Raw genomic sequence first — 17,695 nt, forward strand, 5'->3', positions numbered from 1 at the left:
GACCAACTATGCCGCCAGCTCACGGTAGATTGGTGGTACCCCCGGGTGCATGTCAAGGGCTCATATAATTTGCCTTTGAATCTCTGTGGGTGTGACACTGATCAAACAACAGCTGGAAGTGGAGAACGCACGCAATCTGGTTACAATAACTTACTCATCTCACAACTATTTTTATATGGAAAGTCATCCCACACTTGTAAGGTCAACGTCTTCTTTTCTTCAGCCTATTTTAATTAGCAATGGAACAGTTTTCTTACCGAACATAAAAATAATTCATAAAAACAACTCAGAGTGCTAAAGATCGAGACCTGCAATGCAGAAGTAACTTGCACCTGTTTCTCTACAGGACTTACCTGAGCACTGTGGATAGGTTGTATATTGATTTCTAAGGCTATCTGTTCAAAAACTACACATACAGTATGGTGTTGGTGTTATACAATATCCCGATTTGTTCCTCCAGGTACAAGAAATACACATACATTGTGTGCAATAATTATTAGCAGGCCCATTTACCTATTTTTGGAGCATTAACCACTTAAGACCCGGACCAAAATGCAGCTAAAGGACCTTGCCCCTTTTTGCGATTCGGCACTGCGTCGCTTTAACTGACAATTGCGCGGTCGTGCGACGTGGCTCCCAAACAAAATTGGCGTCCTTTTTTTCCCACAAATAGAGCTTTCTTTTGGTGGTATTTGATCACCTCTGCAGTTTTTATTTTTTGCACTATAAACAAAAATAGAGCGACAATTTTGAAAAAAATGCAATATTTTTTTACTTTTTGCTATAATAAATATCCCCCAAAAACATATAAAAAATTTTTTTTTACTCAGTTTAGGCCGATACGTATTCTTCTACCTATTTTTGGTAAAAAAAAATCGCAATAAGCGTTTATCGGTTGGTTTGCGCAAAATTTATAGCGTTTACAAAATAGGGGATAGTTTTATTGCATTTTTATCAATTATTTTTTTTGTTACTACTAATGGCGGCGATCAGCGATTTTTTTCGTGACTGCGACATTATGGCGGACACTTCGGACAATTTTGACACATTTTTGGGACCATTGTCATTTTCACAGCAAAAAATGCATTTAAAATGCATTGGCCCAGATTCAGGTAGATTTGCCCATTACTTACACCTGAGCTGCTCAGCTGAATTTCTCTGCGCTGGGGCAATTTTGCCAAATTGCCACCTGATTCAGGAATCGTTTGTTCAGTTAATTTGCTCCTGTTTAAGGCAAAGCTGAGGGCGCAAGGCCGCGCAAGTCAAAGTGGGTGTGCCCCTATGTAAATGAGGAATTTTCGGCTCAGCAGAGGTTTGCGCCGGGCGCGCGCATGCGCAGTTAGAGCGCTGCCGTCTGCGCATGCGTCAAACTGCGCCTAGCATACTTTCAGGGCAAATCATGCTCAGCTGCTTGCACTGAGCAAATAAATAGGAGCAGACTTGCGCAGGTTCTTTGCTGAATTTCATCCTGCTTTTTCCAACCCCCCCTGAGCAAGGAAATTCAGCCCATTTTGAAGAGATGGCACCTCCCAAAGGAACAAAAAAAAGGAAGGCAAACTTTGTGGCTGCGGAGATGGACATCTTAATTGCTGCACTCCAGCAACATAAAGAAGTTCTATATGGTGCCCAGCGGGCAAACACCACCGTTGCCCAAAGGAGGGCTATCTATGAAGCCATAGCCCTGGACATCAATGCCCTGGGTAATGAACATCGTTCCTGGGATGACATCCAAAAAAAACTGAACGATATGAGGCGCAGGGTCCGGGATAAACTGGCTCTTATCAGAAAATATACCGGTGGCACGGGAGGTGGGCCGCGATGTAAGATCCGGCTAAATCAAGAGGAGGAGCTTATTGCCCAAACTTTTGTGCAGGAGCAGGTGGAGGGACTTGAAGGGTACGACTCCACTGTCGGGAACTTGGGGACTGGTAAGTTATTTTTGTTTCATATCTGCTGTGCATCATGGGAGGGGGTAGAAGTGAACATATTTGTGGGTAGAAGTGAAGATGGAACTATTATTTTTGTTTCATATCTGCTGTGCATCATGGGAGGGGGTAGAAGTGAACATATTTGTGGGTAGAAGTGAAGATGGAACTATTATTTTTGTTTCATATCTGCTGTGCATCATGGGAGGGGGTAGAAGTGAACATGTGAGCAGTGTGTTGCACCAGCAAAATATTTCCTTTTGGTGTCATCCACAGGTGGTGATGATGATGATGATGAAGCTGGGCCGTCTTCGGCTGCGGGTCGACCCAGCCCATCCATACCAGAGCCAGGGGTCCAGTCAGGCCTCATGGACATTCTGTCTATGCTGGTCCAGGAGGAGATCCTACCGGGGCCAAGTATGGAGGAGGAAGTAGTTTTGGAGGAGGATTCCTTTTTCCTCATCCAGGAGGACTCTGGCTCCCTCCAGGAGGATACCACCATCCCTGGGCAACCCACCACCCCCCCGCCCAGCACGTCATCCCCCTCCAGGGCAAGCCCCTCCAGGGCAAGCCCCTCCATTGTGGACCCCTCCCCTTCTCCCTCTGTCCGTGCCCGAGCCTCTCCTCCCAGGAAGGCTCTGTCAAAAACGAGGCATATATCCTCCAGCCTCCGTGACGGTCTGCTGGAGGAGCAGGCCCTGCAGACCCGCCATATAGGGGACATGGTGGGAGAGGTTCGTCGTCTGGCGGACAGCATGGCATCCACCTCCACCTCTGTGCAGCATGCCCTCACCCTGCATGCAGACCGGGACAAACATGTCTCACAGAGCCTGGGGGAAATAAGTGGCAACTCCAAGGCCATAGTCACCTGCTTGGTGGCTCAGGAGACCACACCAGCTTTATTAAGCAGGATGGCAGCTGCGGTGGAGGCCAATACCGCTGCTGTGCAGGCCAACACCGCTGCAGTGCGGGAGGAGGGGAGAGTTACCCGCCGTCATCAGCGGGATACCACCACCCGCCAAATGAGGATGTTGGCCCAGACCAACACCATCCTCGCCCGCCTGGCCAACGCCATGGAGGGCATGCAGCCACCACCTGCGCGGAGTCTGGAAGTAGGGGTTGATGCTCCTCCCCCCCCCTCAATCCCCACCCCATGCCTCCTCCGCACCACGGAGATTGAGGAGCCAGAGCCGGGGCACCCTTGGCCCAAAGAAAAAAACAAAAAAATAATATAATTTCTACATTTATTTTATGCACAGAATATGATTTATTTATTTTTTGGATATATGCTCAGGATATGAGTTTATTTTATTTTTGATATATGCTCAGGATATGAGCTTTTATATTTATTTGTAGTCCCTACACACGGTGAGGAGTGTATACTACAGTGTGACTGGTGTGTGAATGGGGGGGGGTGGCACTCCTGCTGGAAAAGGGGTGTCACCCTCTGCCATGTGAAAGGTGTATGAATGGACAGCAACATAATTGGAGCCTTGACGCGGCGTTGCTGCTCCCTAATACCATGGGGTATTGTTGGGTCTAATCCAATTTGGGGTGCATGTGTCGGGTGTGTGCTAGGGACTACAGTGGTGTGCATACATTCATTATACTTGTGACAAGATCAGGGTGTGTTTAATGTGCAAAGAGACGTTCCACAAGACCATTCCGGATTGCTCTTCCCTCAGAAGATCCGGTAGTGTTTCTTGGGGGGGGGGGGGGGGTTGTGTGGTTCGGGGGTAAGTTCATTGCGTAGCTCAATGTGCATGCCCCTTTTTTTAGCAAAATTGTGGAGAATACTACATGCCCCGACGATTTGGCACACAAAGTTGGGTGAATACAACAGGGTCCCCCCTGATTTATCCAGACATCTGAATCGAGATTTAAGGATGCCAAATGTGCGCTCCACCACCGCACGGGTACGTGCATGGGCTTCGTTATATCTTTCCTCTCCTGGTGTTTGAGGGTTACGAAATGGGGTCATCATGTGAGGTCCCAGGGCATATGCAGAGTCACCTGGAAGGGAAAAGACAGGAGGATGTTAGTCGTGCATGTGCCCCTTGTGATGTGTGCATCATGGGGGGGGGGGCAGTCATACCTGACACCCATGTCACTCACCAATCAGCCAGCTGTCTCCATACATGTTCTGGTCAAACTCGGTTGGGATGGGGCTGTGTCGGTAAATAAAACTGTCATGGCTTGACCCTGGGTGTTTGGCACGGACATGCCATATGAGGCCATGTGCATCCACAATCATCTGCACATTTATCGAATGCCAATGCTTCCTGTTGCAGTAGATATGCTCGAGGAGCCGGGGGGGGGCGTAGTGCCACATGGGTACAATCTATTGCACCCACAGTGCGTGGAAATCTGGCTATTGCATAAAAATCACTGATTGCCTTCTGCCGCAGGTCAGCCGTGGTTGGTTTGATAAATTGTGTGCCCATGCGTCTGAGTATTGCAGGGATCACTTGGTGCACACACCTGCTCATGCTGGATTGGGACATCCCCGCCACCATTCCACCTGTGCGCTGAAATGAGCCACTTGCCAAAAAATGAAGGGTTGCCACTACCTTCACCAGTGGCTGCACTGCCTGTCCCCGATGGGTCGGGCTGCTGATGTCATCCTGCAGGATTGTTACCAACTCAAGGATGACTTCAGGGCTGAAGCGAAACATGCGATACACCTCATTATCACTCATATGAAAAAGGTTGTAGCGCCCTCTGTAAATCCTCTCCCGTGCCCTCCTACGAGTCGGCTCAGTCAATAGAATATCAAGAACCATAGCTGCCCCTGGCATGTTGGAGCACAGATGTGAGGTCCCGAAAATGTGGGTGCTCTGCTTGTTCAGCTCGTCTGTCTAGGTGCTGCTGAAGTTGCGCGCTCCTTCAGATGACATTTGGCCATCTTTTGCTAACTTGCCCCTGCTTTTAGCAGGAGCAAGTTTGCCCGGGGAAAAAAGCTTGGGCGCTTCCAGCGCAAGATGCGCATCACACGCGCATGTTTCTGAATCATCGGCAGTACCTAATTTGCATATTCGCTGAGGGAATTCCATGAAGGCGCAACTTACACCCCGCGCAAAATTGCGCGAAAATTGCGCCGGAGCAGCGAGGCTGCGTGCACGGGAAAATGGCCGCATTTCAGGCTTAACTGGTTTACAGAATCAGCCGCAAATTTGCATGGGAGCAAATCAGTACTTGCGCGGCGCAAATCACACTTGCTCCCGCGCAAGTGCTTCTTGAATCTGGGCCATTGTTTATTGTGAAAATGACAGTTGCAGTTTGGGAGTTAACCAATAGGGGGGCGCTGTTGGGGTTATGTGTTCCCTGAAGTGTGTTTACAACTGTAGGGGGGTGTGGCTGTAGGTGTGACGTCATCGATTGTGTCCCCCTATAAAAGGGATGACACGATCGATGACAGAGCCACAGTGAAGAACGGGGAAGCCGTGTTTACACACGGCTCTCCCCGTTCTTCAGCTCCGGGGAGCGATCGCGGGACTCCAGAGGTGATCGGGTCCGCGAGTCCCGCGGTCACGGAGCTTCAGACTGGGTCGCGGGAGCGCGACGCGGGCGCGCGCCAACGACCCCGCGGCAGGGCTTAAAGGACAACATACCTATACGTTGATGTGCCATTCTGCTGACGTATATCAGCGTGAAGGGGTCCTTAAGTGGTTAACGTGACACTAAATAATATCCTTATTCTCTAAAAAAAGAATCGACATCCACTACTAAATGACCCAACAATCTACAGTATATTACCAAAAGTATTGGGACACCTGCCTTTACACGCACGTGAACTTTAATGGTATCCCAGTCTTAGGGCCAGATCCTCAAAAGGGATACGCCGTCGTATCCCTGTTTCTATCTTTGGAACTGATCCACAGAATCAGTTTTCCATAGTTAGGCAGAAGATCCGACATGTGTAAGGGACTTACACTGCCGGATCTTAGGATGCAGTATCGCATCCGCCGCTGGGGGCATTTCGAGTCGAAATGCCGCTTCGGGTATGCAAATTAGCACTTACGGAGATCCACAAAGCTTTTACGCTTCGTTTTTTCTCCGTAAGTATTAAGTTGCATGTGTAAAATTAGGGCTGCTTTTACAAAGTGTAAACTGTTTACACCTTGTAAAAGTAGACCCTTCTTTGCAGCGACGCTGTTATTTTTTTTTAAGTTATCCGCCGGACGGATTTAAGTTACACAGCCGAAAATTTCTAGGTAAGTGCTTTGTGGATCGGGCACTTAGGTAGAAATTTTGCGGCAGTGTAACTTAAATCAGAATATTTAAGTTACGGCGGCTCTTTGTGGATCTGGCCCTTTGTCCGTAGGGTTCAATATTGAGTTGGCTCACCCTTTGCAGCTATAACAGCTTCAACTCGGCTGGGAAGGCTGTCCACAATGTTTAGGAGTGTGTCTATGGGAATGTTTGACCATTCTTCCAGAAGTGTATTTGTGAGGTCAGGCACTGATGTAGGACAAGAAGGCCTGACTCATAGTCTCCCTAAGGTGTTCTATCAGGTTGAGGTCAGAACTCTGTGCAGGCCAGTCAAGTTCCTCCACCCTAAACTCGCTCATCCATGTCTTTATGGACCTTGCTTTGTGCACTGGTGTGCAGTCAGGTTGGAACAGGAAGGGGTCATCCCCAAACTGTTCTCACAAAGTTGGGAGAATGAAATTGTTCAAAATGTCTTGGTATGATGATGTCTTAAGAGTTCCCTTCACTGGAACTAAGGGGCCAAGATCAGCCCCTGAAAAACAACCCCACACCATAATCCCCCCTCCACCAAATGATTTGGACCAGTGCACAAAGTCCAAAAAATTCAAATTTCAACGCGGGAACGCGGCCATACTTAACATTGCGTGCGCCTCCTAATGGCAGGAGTAACCTTACGCCAAAAAAGCCTAATGTAAACGACGTAAAAAAATAGCGCCGGGCGTACGTAAATTTGTGAATCGGCGTATCTAGGTCATTTGCATATTCTACACCGAAAACGACGGAAGCGCCACCTAGCTGCCAGCGTAAATATGCACCCTAATATACGACGGTGTAAGAGACTTACGCCAGTCGGATCTTAGGCTAATGTCGGCGTATCTTGCTTTCTGAATACAGAAAAAAGATACCCGGCGCAGATTTGAATTTACGCGGCGTATCTATAGATACGCCGGCGTAATTCAATGCTGAATCTGGCCCATAGTGTGTACGAGGCTTAAGGCAAATCTACCAAAGAGTTAAATCTTGGCTTCTGGCAGCAGTGGAATTCTTTGGACTCTTCCAAGTGCAGTCGGGTCAGTAAGCGATTCACAGTTCACTGGGCAGAAGTGTCAGCTCTTCCAATCTCCCACACACATCTGACTCTGAGTAATGGATGACTGTACTGTAATCATCACCAGCACTAAGCATCTGCTGCCCTAGGACAGGGGGAGACCGGCCACACACATTACAATCTGCCGTACAATTACTATACAATCTCCTTTAAACTGGTCACCTTTTAATCTGATTCTACATCCTCTGTACAATCTCTTTCAAAACTTGCCACATACAATACAATCTTTGCGCAATCCGGCACTGCGTTATTTTAACTGACAATTGCGCGCTCGTGAGACGCTGTACCCAAATAAAATTGATCTTTTTTTTTCTCACACAAATAGAGCATTCTTTCGTTGGTGATTTCATCACCTCTGCGGTTTTTATTTTTTGCACTATAAACAAAAAAACTAACAATTTTGAAAAGAAAACAATATTTTTTTACTTTCTGCTATAAAACACGCCCAATAATAATAAAAAATAAAAATGTCTTCATCAATTTAGGCCTATTAGGGTCTACAAACAATGGGATATAATTATGGATTTTTTTTACTAGTAATAGTGACGATCAGTGATTTTAAGCAGGACTGCAGTGACACCAATACAGTGATCAGTGCTTAAAAAAATGCACTGTCACTGTACTAATGACACTGGCAGGAAAGGGGTTAACATCAGGGGCGATCGAAGGGTTAAACGTGTTCTCCGAGAATGCTTGCTAACTGTGGCAGGGGATGCTTTAACTGGGGGAAGACAGATCTGTGTTCCTGCTTAGCAGAAACACAAGATCTCCCTCTTCCCCTCTGACAGAACGGAGATCTGCCTTGTTTACATAGGCAGACCACCATTCTGTCTGCCTTGGGAACGTTTAATGGCTCCGCTTGACCCGCTGATTGGTTCAATCACAGCGGGAGTGGGTCAGGGGTACGCGCGCCCCAGACACGGCGAATGAAAGCACATACAGGTACATGATTTCGTACGTGGGGCAGTCCGGAAGCGGTTAAGCTGGCCACACATGTTGCAAATGCTGTGCAATTTACTAACTGTTATATACAAGGTGAGGACTTACCTAAGCCATCTATTTTAAGTGGTATTGAACCCAGTTTACCAATATAAAAATGTGATGGCTACATTTGTTTTCCGTTTTTTTATTACCTGGGGGCAGGTGGCGCAGGCAGACAGGAAAATGTAGCTGTACCTGGCCAGCTTGCTACCGGGTTTGGGGCATGCATGCGCCACCTCTTGCCGACCGGTGCTGTGATTGGACACAGCATGAGTTTGGCAGCTGATATCAGCCAATTATTTTGGCTGAAGTCATCTGATCAGCTGTGGCCAATCACACACAGAGTTCTGTGTTTACAAAGACACAGAACTCTTTGTACTGTGAACATAGTTCTGGCTGCTTCTTCTCCCTGCAAATTTCTTGAGGCCCTGAAATGTCAGGACAGTACAAATATCCCCCAAAAGACCCCCTTTTCGGAAAGTAGACAGTCCAAGGTATTTAGTAAGAGGCTTGGTGAGTTTTTTAATGTTGTAATTTTTGTTGTCACAATTGTTTTATTGTTTACATACTGTCACTAGTGCCCTTCAACTTTCTTTATCTTATTTATTTTTTACATTTTTTATTACATACTGTGACCAGAGCAATACAGTGTTACCAAAATAACACTAAACAACTCTGAAAAGGTGATCAGGATTTTTTTTTAACAAACTATTTACTTATAGCGGTGAATTTCACTGTAATAAACAAGCATTTTTACAGAATTTTACAGATTCATTCAGTGTGTATTGTTGTGATTAGCTGTGATTGGCCACAGCTATTCACATTGTACACATGGGCTGTGATCGGGTATCTGTCTGTACTGTGTGATTACTAGACATGTGCATTCGTTTTCGTTAGAATACATTTTCGTCCGAAAATCTGTTTTTTTCGTTATCGTTTTAACAAACGATAACGAAAGTGGAAGAAACGAAAACCGAAAGATCCGACATAAAAAATGCTTTATTTTCGTTTTCGTTGCGGTAAAAATTCGATATAGAGAGATTCGACATTATAGGGAAAAGATTCGACATCAAAGAGAAAAGATTCGACATTGTAGAAAAAAGATTAGACACTATAGAAATAATAGATTCGACATTACAGAGAATAGATTTCGATTTATGAGAAAATAGATTTGACATTATAGAGAATAGATTCGACATTATTACTAGTCATACAACATTCGAATTCTTGTAGGCGGAATATTCAAACGGAAATGTACGATTCGACGTAAAGATTCGACGTTCCATCGAATATACGTTTGACCATTCTACAGAAACCAAAAAGATTTGACGTTCCGGCGAATATTCTTTTGCCCATTCGACAGAAACCAAGTATTATTTGATTTTCGGACGAAAGCTATTCCCCAACAAAAACGAAATAAATCAAAACGATTTTCGGGAGTAACTAAATAAATTTATTTTCCAAACGAAAACGAAAAAACGAAACGAAATATTCCAGTCTGCACATGTCTAGTAATTACTGTGACCAATCATAGAGATCAGTACAAGAGTACACAATGAATGGCATGAACCAAAGCCATTTATTGTTGACATTTGTCATGTGATCTGCTGCGATTGATCACAGTGATCACATGGTACTGGCAGCGGGTCAGTACAGCGGATGACAGATGGCGCTCAAGCGCAGCCCCTGCGGCCTGTGCTTCGCCGCGTTTTACGAAGGACGTCATATCACTTCCACCCAAAACAATAGGCTCCCGATCGGGCGTCCTTTTGTAATGGCCTGGGCAAGAAGCAGTTAAGCAGGCCATACACCGAGCGAATTCCGGCTAGTTCATTGGGAAATTTGCTTAGCGGGTCACCCTGTTGGCTCCCTCCCACCCGACATCCTTTGATTGAAAAAACTGAACAGCAGCTGCATCCAATCATCTCATCCACTAAGCTAATTCACTTTGTAAAATGAACACACTGCTCCTTTAGTAAATCAACCCAATTATTTCCAATAGAGAGAAGTTGCAAGGAACAACTACAAAATCTTGCAGACTCATTTTAGTTTTTGCTGCATATTTCACATTTTTCGCACCACTTTTTTCAGCCTTACAGCTCCCTCCTGATAATGACATGCAGAGAAGGAACTCAGCAATATGAATAATCCTTCAGATCAAACAAAAAATCTGTCCTATATGACTGTCAGGATGAAGTATTATAGCCAGCACACAACAGCACGCTTCAGCTCTTCCCCATCGATTTGATGTAATTGACATTTCCTGATTAAAACTAAGTGCAGTAATGGCTGTCGTAAGCGCTGACTGCGCGATGAACTCCTATTACCTGCACTGTCTGCACCTCGGAGATAAATGAGGGAGGGTTGCTGGTGCACGACTCATGTCACCATAAAGCTGACCTTTCCCCCTGAACACAAAATCCCCTGGTCCATGCTCATGTGAAAATACCAAAAGTCCCATGTTCATTACAAGATGTATAGTGATTTGTACAGCCTACCTGACAGAGCTCCTGCCCCACTCCGGACCCCATAAATCCTACCTGACAGGGCCCCCGCTCCACTCCGGACCCTACACAGCCTACATGACAGAGCTCCAACCCAGTCCAGGCCCCATAGAGCTAACCTAACAGAGCTCCCGCCCCACTCCGTGCCCACTACATCCTACCTGACAGAGCTCCCGCCCCACTCCGTGCCCACTACATCCTACCTGACAGAGCTCCCACACCACTCCATGCCCCCTACATCCTACCTGACAGAGCTCCCACCCCACTCCGTGCCCCATACATCCTACCTGACAGAGCTCCCGCCCCACTCCATCCTACCTGACAGAGCTCCCGCCCCACTCCGTGCCCACTACATCCTACCTGACAGAGCTCCCACCCCACTCCATGCCCCCTACATCCTACCTGACAGAGCTCCCACCCCACTCCGTGCCCCATACATCCTACCTGACAGAGCTCCCGCCCCACTCTGTGCCCCCTACATCCTACCGGACAGAGTTCCCATCCCACTCCGTGCCCCCTACATCCTACCAGACAGAGTTCCCATCCCACTCCGTGCCCCATACATCCTACCTGACAGAGCTCCCACCCCACTCCAGGCCTCATACATCCTACCTGACAGAACCCCCGCTCCACTCCGGACCTCATACAGCCTACATGACATAGCTCCCACCCCAGTCCAGGCCCCATAGAGCCAACCTGACAGAGCCCCCCCCCACTCTGGACCCCATACATCCTACCTGACAGAGCTCCCACCCAACTCCATGCCCCCTATATCCTACCTGACAGAGCTCCCACCCAACTCCATGCCCCCTATATCCTACCTGACAAAGCTCCCACCCAACTCCATGCCCCCTATATCCTACCTGACAGAGCTCCCGCCCCACTCCGTGCCCCATACATCCTACCTGACAGAGCTCCTACCCCACTCCATGCCCCATACATCCTACCTGAAAGAGCTCCCCCCACTCCATGTCCCACATATCCTACCTGACAGTTCCCACCCTCCTCCAGGCCCCATACAGCCTACCTGACATAGCTCCTCCCCACTCTGTGCCCCATACAGCCAACCTGACAGAGCCCCCCCCCCCCACTTCGGGCCTCATACATCCTACCTGACAGAGCTCCCTCTCCAGTCCAGGCCCCATACAGCCTACATGACAGAGCTCCCTCCGTGTCCCACACATCCTACCTGACAGAGCTCCCACCTCACTCCTGGCCCCATACAGCCTATCTGACAGAACTCCCTCTCCACTCCGGGCCCCACACAGCCTACCTGAAAAAGCCGCCCCCCCCCCCCCACACACACACACACTGCGCCCCATACAGTCTAAATGGCAGAGCTCCCACCCCACTCTGGGCCCCATACAGCCTACCTGACAGAGCTTCCTCCCCATTCTGGGACCCATACAGCCTACCTGACAGAGCTCCCACCACACTCTGGACCCCATAATGCCTACCTGACAGAACTCCCTCTCCATTCTGGCCTCATACAGCCTATCTGGCAAAGCTCCCTCCCCACTCTGGGCCCCATACAGTCTACCTGACAGAGCCCCCACCCTACCCTGGGCCCCATACTGCCTACCTGGCAGAGTTTCCTCCCCACTCCGAGCCTTATACAGCCTACCTGACAGAGCTCCCTCCCCACCCAGCCTCATACAGCCAACCTGACAGAGCTCCCACCCTACTCCGGGCCCCATACAGACTACCTGACAGAGCTTCCACCCTACTCTGGGCAACCTAACTGACAGAGGTCACTCCGGGCCCCATACAGCCTACATGACAAAGCTCCCACCCCACTTCAGGACTCACACAGCCTACCTGATAAAGCTCCACCCTACTATGGGCAATCTACTAACCTATTTGGCAGCTCCCTTCCTACTCTGTGCCCCATACAGCCTACCTGGCAGAGCTCCCTTCCTACTCCAGGCCCCATGCAGCCCACCTGACAGGGCCCACCTCAACCCCCAATGTCTCATAATACCTTTGACCCTCCTTCATGTCTCCTGATAAACTTTAAGCACCCTACTTCCTCATACACTGCTGCTGCAAGCACATAGGATGGAAACTACCTCAGCTACCTTTGGGCACACAGTCCAACGATCCTTATTTAGGGCCCACACCTGGAATCCGGGCCTGTGACCCTGAAAAGAAGAGATAAAAAAAAAAGGGGGAAAAAAAGGTGACTTGGCTATCCAGCATTTTGTGAATGCCGCATTTTGCAGTTTCCAAGAAAATCTTGCCTTATAACACACCAGTGACTTTGCTGTGTCGCTCATAGGAGGGAGACGAAGATATGCTTGTGGGGACATGCAGCTATGTCTGGCTAGGTCTTTCCAGTCTCTGCATCCACCTCTACAGGTTGCCTTAGTGGAGCCTGGGGTGGGTGCAGGCACAATAACAAACGCGGCATGCACGCAGAACAGGTGTCAACACCCATCTGAACTAAGCCATTGGGATGCCGACTTCGCCTCCCGTCACTAACACCTCTGCATCCACCTCTACAGGTTGCCTTAGTGGAGCCTGGGGTGGGTGCAGGCACAATAACAAACGCGGCCTGCATGCAGAACAGGTGTCAACACCCGTCTGAACTAAGCCATTGGGATTCTGACTTCGCCTCCCGGCACTAACACCCATGGGCAGTGGCACGGGGTTAAGGTAAACTGAGGGTACTTTCTGATTTTAGCTAAGCTGAGGTATGTAGGACCGTGTGAGTAACTGACTGTCTAACTTCACTTGTTGCCTAGAATAAGTCAGACAGGAAAAGTGAAATGTAAATCCCGTGAAAGCCAGAACTCACCTGTAACGCCTATGACTTCAGTGAATGGGTTACTATAACTGATTGTACCTTACATATGTTTTTTTTTTTTTTTAAATAAAAATAATCTTCAGACGATATTTACAGCTTGTACAGACATTGGCATCAGATTTAATATTTGTTCTCCTTACTCTAGGCCGTACTGTCAGTTCATGTTCTAAGCCTCCCACATTCCACTCCCAGCATCCCAGGAATGTGCAAGTCCCTCTTAACAGCTGTGAGGGAATCATCAGAATTCCTGGCCCCGGCCTAACCTAACGGTGGGGGAGAGAGAAGCTACAACCAAAACAGCCTACAGCACCAATTCTTTCAGTCCTATATCCGACTGTTGTCACCACCTTTCCATGTCATTCCAGTGAGTTCATCCTCTCCTTATCACTCCTCCTCTATCACAAATCCCCATTAGTCAGAATGCCTTGTCCTTGGCTTGTCCGGGCAAAAGACCAAAACATGAGCCTTACCTTCCAGCACCACCTCTTTGCCAGTCTTCTTCAGAGCTTGCACGGCATCATCATGGGTGGCTTCGCTTAAGTCTGCCCCATTAACGGACAAGATGGCGTCACCCACATAAAGAGCACCTGTTAGGTCCGCAGCCAATCCCTTGAAAATCTTGGAGATGAGGATAGGCATCTTGTTTTCTCTTCCGCCTGCGAAGACACCAACAAATAAATTGTAGATTATGGTGCTAACTTTGGATATCTTAGAACATCAGAGCGACCATTTTATTTATTGGGACTCATGTACATGGAAGGCAAACGGGTAGTAAAAACAGGTGGTTGATCCGTGGTTTTACCGACCACCTAAAACCTACCATTGCAGCCAGAGGCACTTGTACCGAAAAACACATACTGTATAGGACATCTACAATGGTTAATAGAAAAATGCTTTTTTTTTTTTGATAATTATAAACATATGAAAAATATCGTTTAATTTGAAATGTACTATGGTGGTAAGATTTTTGTTATCTGGTTAGGCTTACCACAACCATGGACTCTGATCATTTTAGATTTTCGTTTACCACATGTGATTTCATATTTTTTTTATCTTTGTAGGTTTGTGGAGATGTACGGCTTGACATTACCTCAATGTTATTGTATTCTATTGTGATTTATACCTTATACTTGTAAAACTCTTTTTCAATAAAAATGATTGAAAACAAAAAATATTAGTTCCTGTGTAAATAACCAGGTGTACCCCTTCCCCTCCTTCCCTCCCCTCCCTACTATCCACCTATATCATCCAACACCCACCCACCTCCGACTACCTCACCCAAGCTATTCGAATACCCCTAACCCCCTTCCCCCTAAAACCCCTCCCTCAGATGCCCGAAAGGAAACCACTAAATCAAATGTGTCAAACACAAAGCCTGCAAAGCCATTTGATGTGTCCTTCCCAGCAAGGGCTTTGTTTCATCCATAACATGGTGTAAATCTGCTCTTGACCTCCACTTCCTGCTCACTTGTAAACACAGAAGCCTTCTTCTGAGGGCTGTGGAGGAAGATGTGTAAAAAGTGCGGGAAAGGGGAGAGTGATGCAAAGGTGAGAGCTGAGGAGGGGTGCAAGTGAGATGTGGACACCCTGTGAAAGAGTTGGACCCTGCACACTGTGCATAGCTCACTCCTCAACCCTGCACTAGGTACGTAGCGCACCCCTAATAGGGTTGCCACCTCATCCCTTTAAACCCCGAACACATATGAACTACACAGGTTCTGAGGCACATTTAATGCAGATAAGGCACCAAGTGAGTTTAATTGCCACCTTAATCAGCCACAGAACCTGTGTAATTAATATGTGTTCGGGTTTAAAGGGATGAGGTGGCAACCCTAACCCCTAAACGTTGCACTTGGTGCGTAGTGTACCCCTGAACTTTGCACGTAGCACATACCTGAACCCTGCATTATGTATGTAGAACATCTCTGAACTCTGCAGTATGTTCACAGCGCACCCCTAAACTTTGCATTATGTATGTAGCAACTCTGAACTCTGCATAGCACATCCCTGAAACATCACCCTGTGCATAGGGCACCCCTGAACTCCGCACAAAATGTACTCCTGGTATTTATTGCCCCTTTAAAGCGGTTGTATACCCCAAATAAAAATAAATTAAAAACCTGCAAGGCAAAGGCATAATGGGCTAATATGACTAGCATACTAGCTCATTATCAATTGCTTACCTTAGATCGAAGCCCCCGCGTCAGACACGTCTTCCGTCGCCGCCATGAGTGACTTCCGGGTATCTCTGCTCCGGCGCTGTGACTAGCCGGAGCGGCGATGACGTCACTCCCGCGCATTTGCGCGGAACAGCACGATCCCCGCGCATGCGCACATTTCCGGCACTTTCCGGCAGGCTCCCATTCAAGAGCTGCCGCGCTCAGTGCGCCTGTGCCGTAGACATCGGTGCCTGCTTTTCTGCAAATATCTCCTTAACCATGTAGGTTAATGAGATATTGCAAGCACCTACAGGTAAGCCTTAATGTAGGCTTACCTGTAGGTGCAAGTGGGCAGAGAGGGTATACAACAGCTTTAAAGCGGAGGTCCACACAAAAAGGGAACCTCCGCTTTTCGGAACCCTCCCCCCTCCGGTGTCACATTTGGCACCTTTCAGGGGGGAGGGGGGTGCAGATACCTATATAATACAGGTATTTGCACCCACTTCTGGGAAAAGACTGCCGCGAGAGTCGCGCCCAATCGCGTCACCCCCGCTGTCTTCTGGGAAACGCACTGGTCCCGGGAGACAAAATGGATCTCTCTTTTCCTCCAGTCACAGCATTCCCCCCACAGTTAGAGAGCAACCCCTACGAGCCAACTTAACCCTTTGATCGCCCCTGATGTTAACCCCTTTCCCTGCCAGTGTCATTAGTACAGTGACAGTGCATTTTTTTTTAGCACTGATCACTGTATTGGTGTCACTGGTCCCCAAAAAGCGTTACTTAGCGTCAGATTTGTCCACCACAATGTCTCAGTCCCGCTAAAAATTGCTGATCGCCGCCATTACTAGTTAAAACAATAAAAAAAAAAAAAAAAATGTATCCCATAGATTATAGACGCTATAACTTTTGGCAAACTAATCAATATACCCTTATTGGAATTTTTTTACCAAAAATATTTTGCAGAATACATGTTGGCCTAAATTAGAAATTTGATTTACTTTTTTTATTGGAGGTGTTTTATAGCCGAAAGTAAAAAAATATAGTTTTTCTTTTCAAAATTGTTGCTATTTTTTTGTATATAGCGCAAAAGAAAAAAAACGCAGCGGTGATCAAATACCACCAAAAGAAAGATCTATTTGTGTGGGTACAACGTCGCACGACCACGCAACTGTCAGTTAAAAAAACGCAGTGCAGTATCACAAAAAATGGCCTGGTCAGGAAATGCTTAATTAGATGTCATGTGCCTAATGCGCCGTACACATGGTCGGAGTTTCTGATAAGAAAAGTCCGATGTGAGCTTTTAATAGGAGATTCCGACCGTGTGTATGCTCCATCGGACTTATTCTGTCGGAATTTACGCCAACAAAAATTTGAGAGCTGGTTCTCAAATTTTCAGATGAAAAAAGTTCCAATTGGAAATTCCGAACGTCTGTAGCAATTCCGACGCATGCTCGGAAACAATTCAGCGCATTCTCGGAAGCATTGAACTTCATTTTCTCGGCTCGTCGTAGTGTTGTACTTGACGGAACTTTTGTGTGACCGTGTGTAGGCAAGCCAAGTTTGAGTGGAATTTCGGCGGAAAATCCAATCGTGTGTACGGGGCATTATGCCGCGTACACACGATCGATTTTCGGCATGTAAAAAAATGATGTTTTCAGCCTCTAGAAAAAACTTAGTTTTTTCCACCTTCATCATTAAAACGACATTGCCCACACACAGTCATTTAAAAATGACGCCATCCTTGGGGCTGCTTTAGCTGATTCCGTATTAGTAAAAGACGATTCACACTTTTCAGTCTGTTACAGCGTGATGAATGTGCTTACTCCATTACGAACGGTAGTTTTACCAGAACGAGCGCTCCCGTCTCATAACTTGCTTCTGAGCATGCGCAGTTTTTTTTTACGCCGTTTTAGCCCACACATGATCATTTTTTACAACCCCAAAAACGACATCGTTTAAAACGTCGTTAAAAAATGCAGCATGTTCGAATTTTTTTTTTG

General features: G+C 47.2%; 1 protein-coding gene across 1 annotated transcript in view; it reads right to left on the reverse strand.

The window, feature by feature from the left end:
• Nucleotides 1-17,695, reverse strand: part of LOC120918643 (alpha-1-syntrophin-like) — an 83,175-nt gene that overhangs the window by 24,113 nt on the left and 41,367 nt on the right. Inside the window, exon 2 of the mRNA XM_040330332.1 lies at nt 14,007-14,192. Within this exon, the coding sequence (XP_040186266.1) occupies nt 14,007-14,192 (186 nt within the window). The remainder of the gene's footprint in view (nt 1-14,006; nt 14,193-17,695) is intronic.

The sequence above is a fragment of the Rana temporaria genome, chromosome 12 (genome assembly GCF_905171775.1).
Source record: "Rana temporaria chromosome 12, aRanTem1.1, whole genome shotgun sequence".
Taxonomy (NCBI): domain Eukaryota; kingdom Metazoa; phylum Chordata; class Amphibia; order Anura; family Ranidae; genus Rana; species Rana temporaria.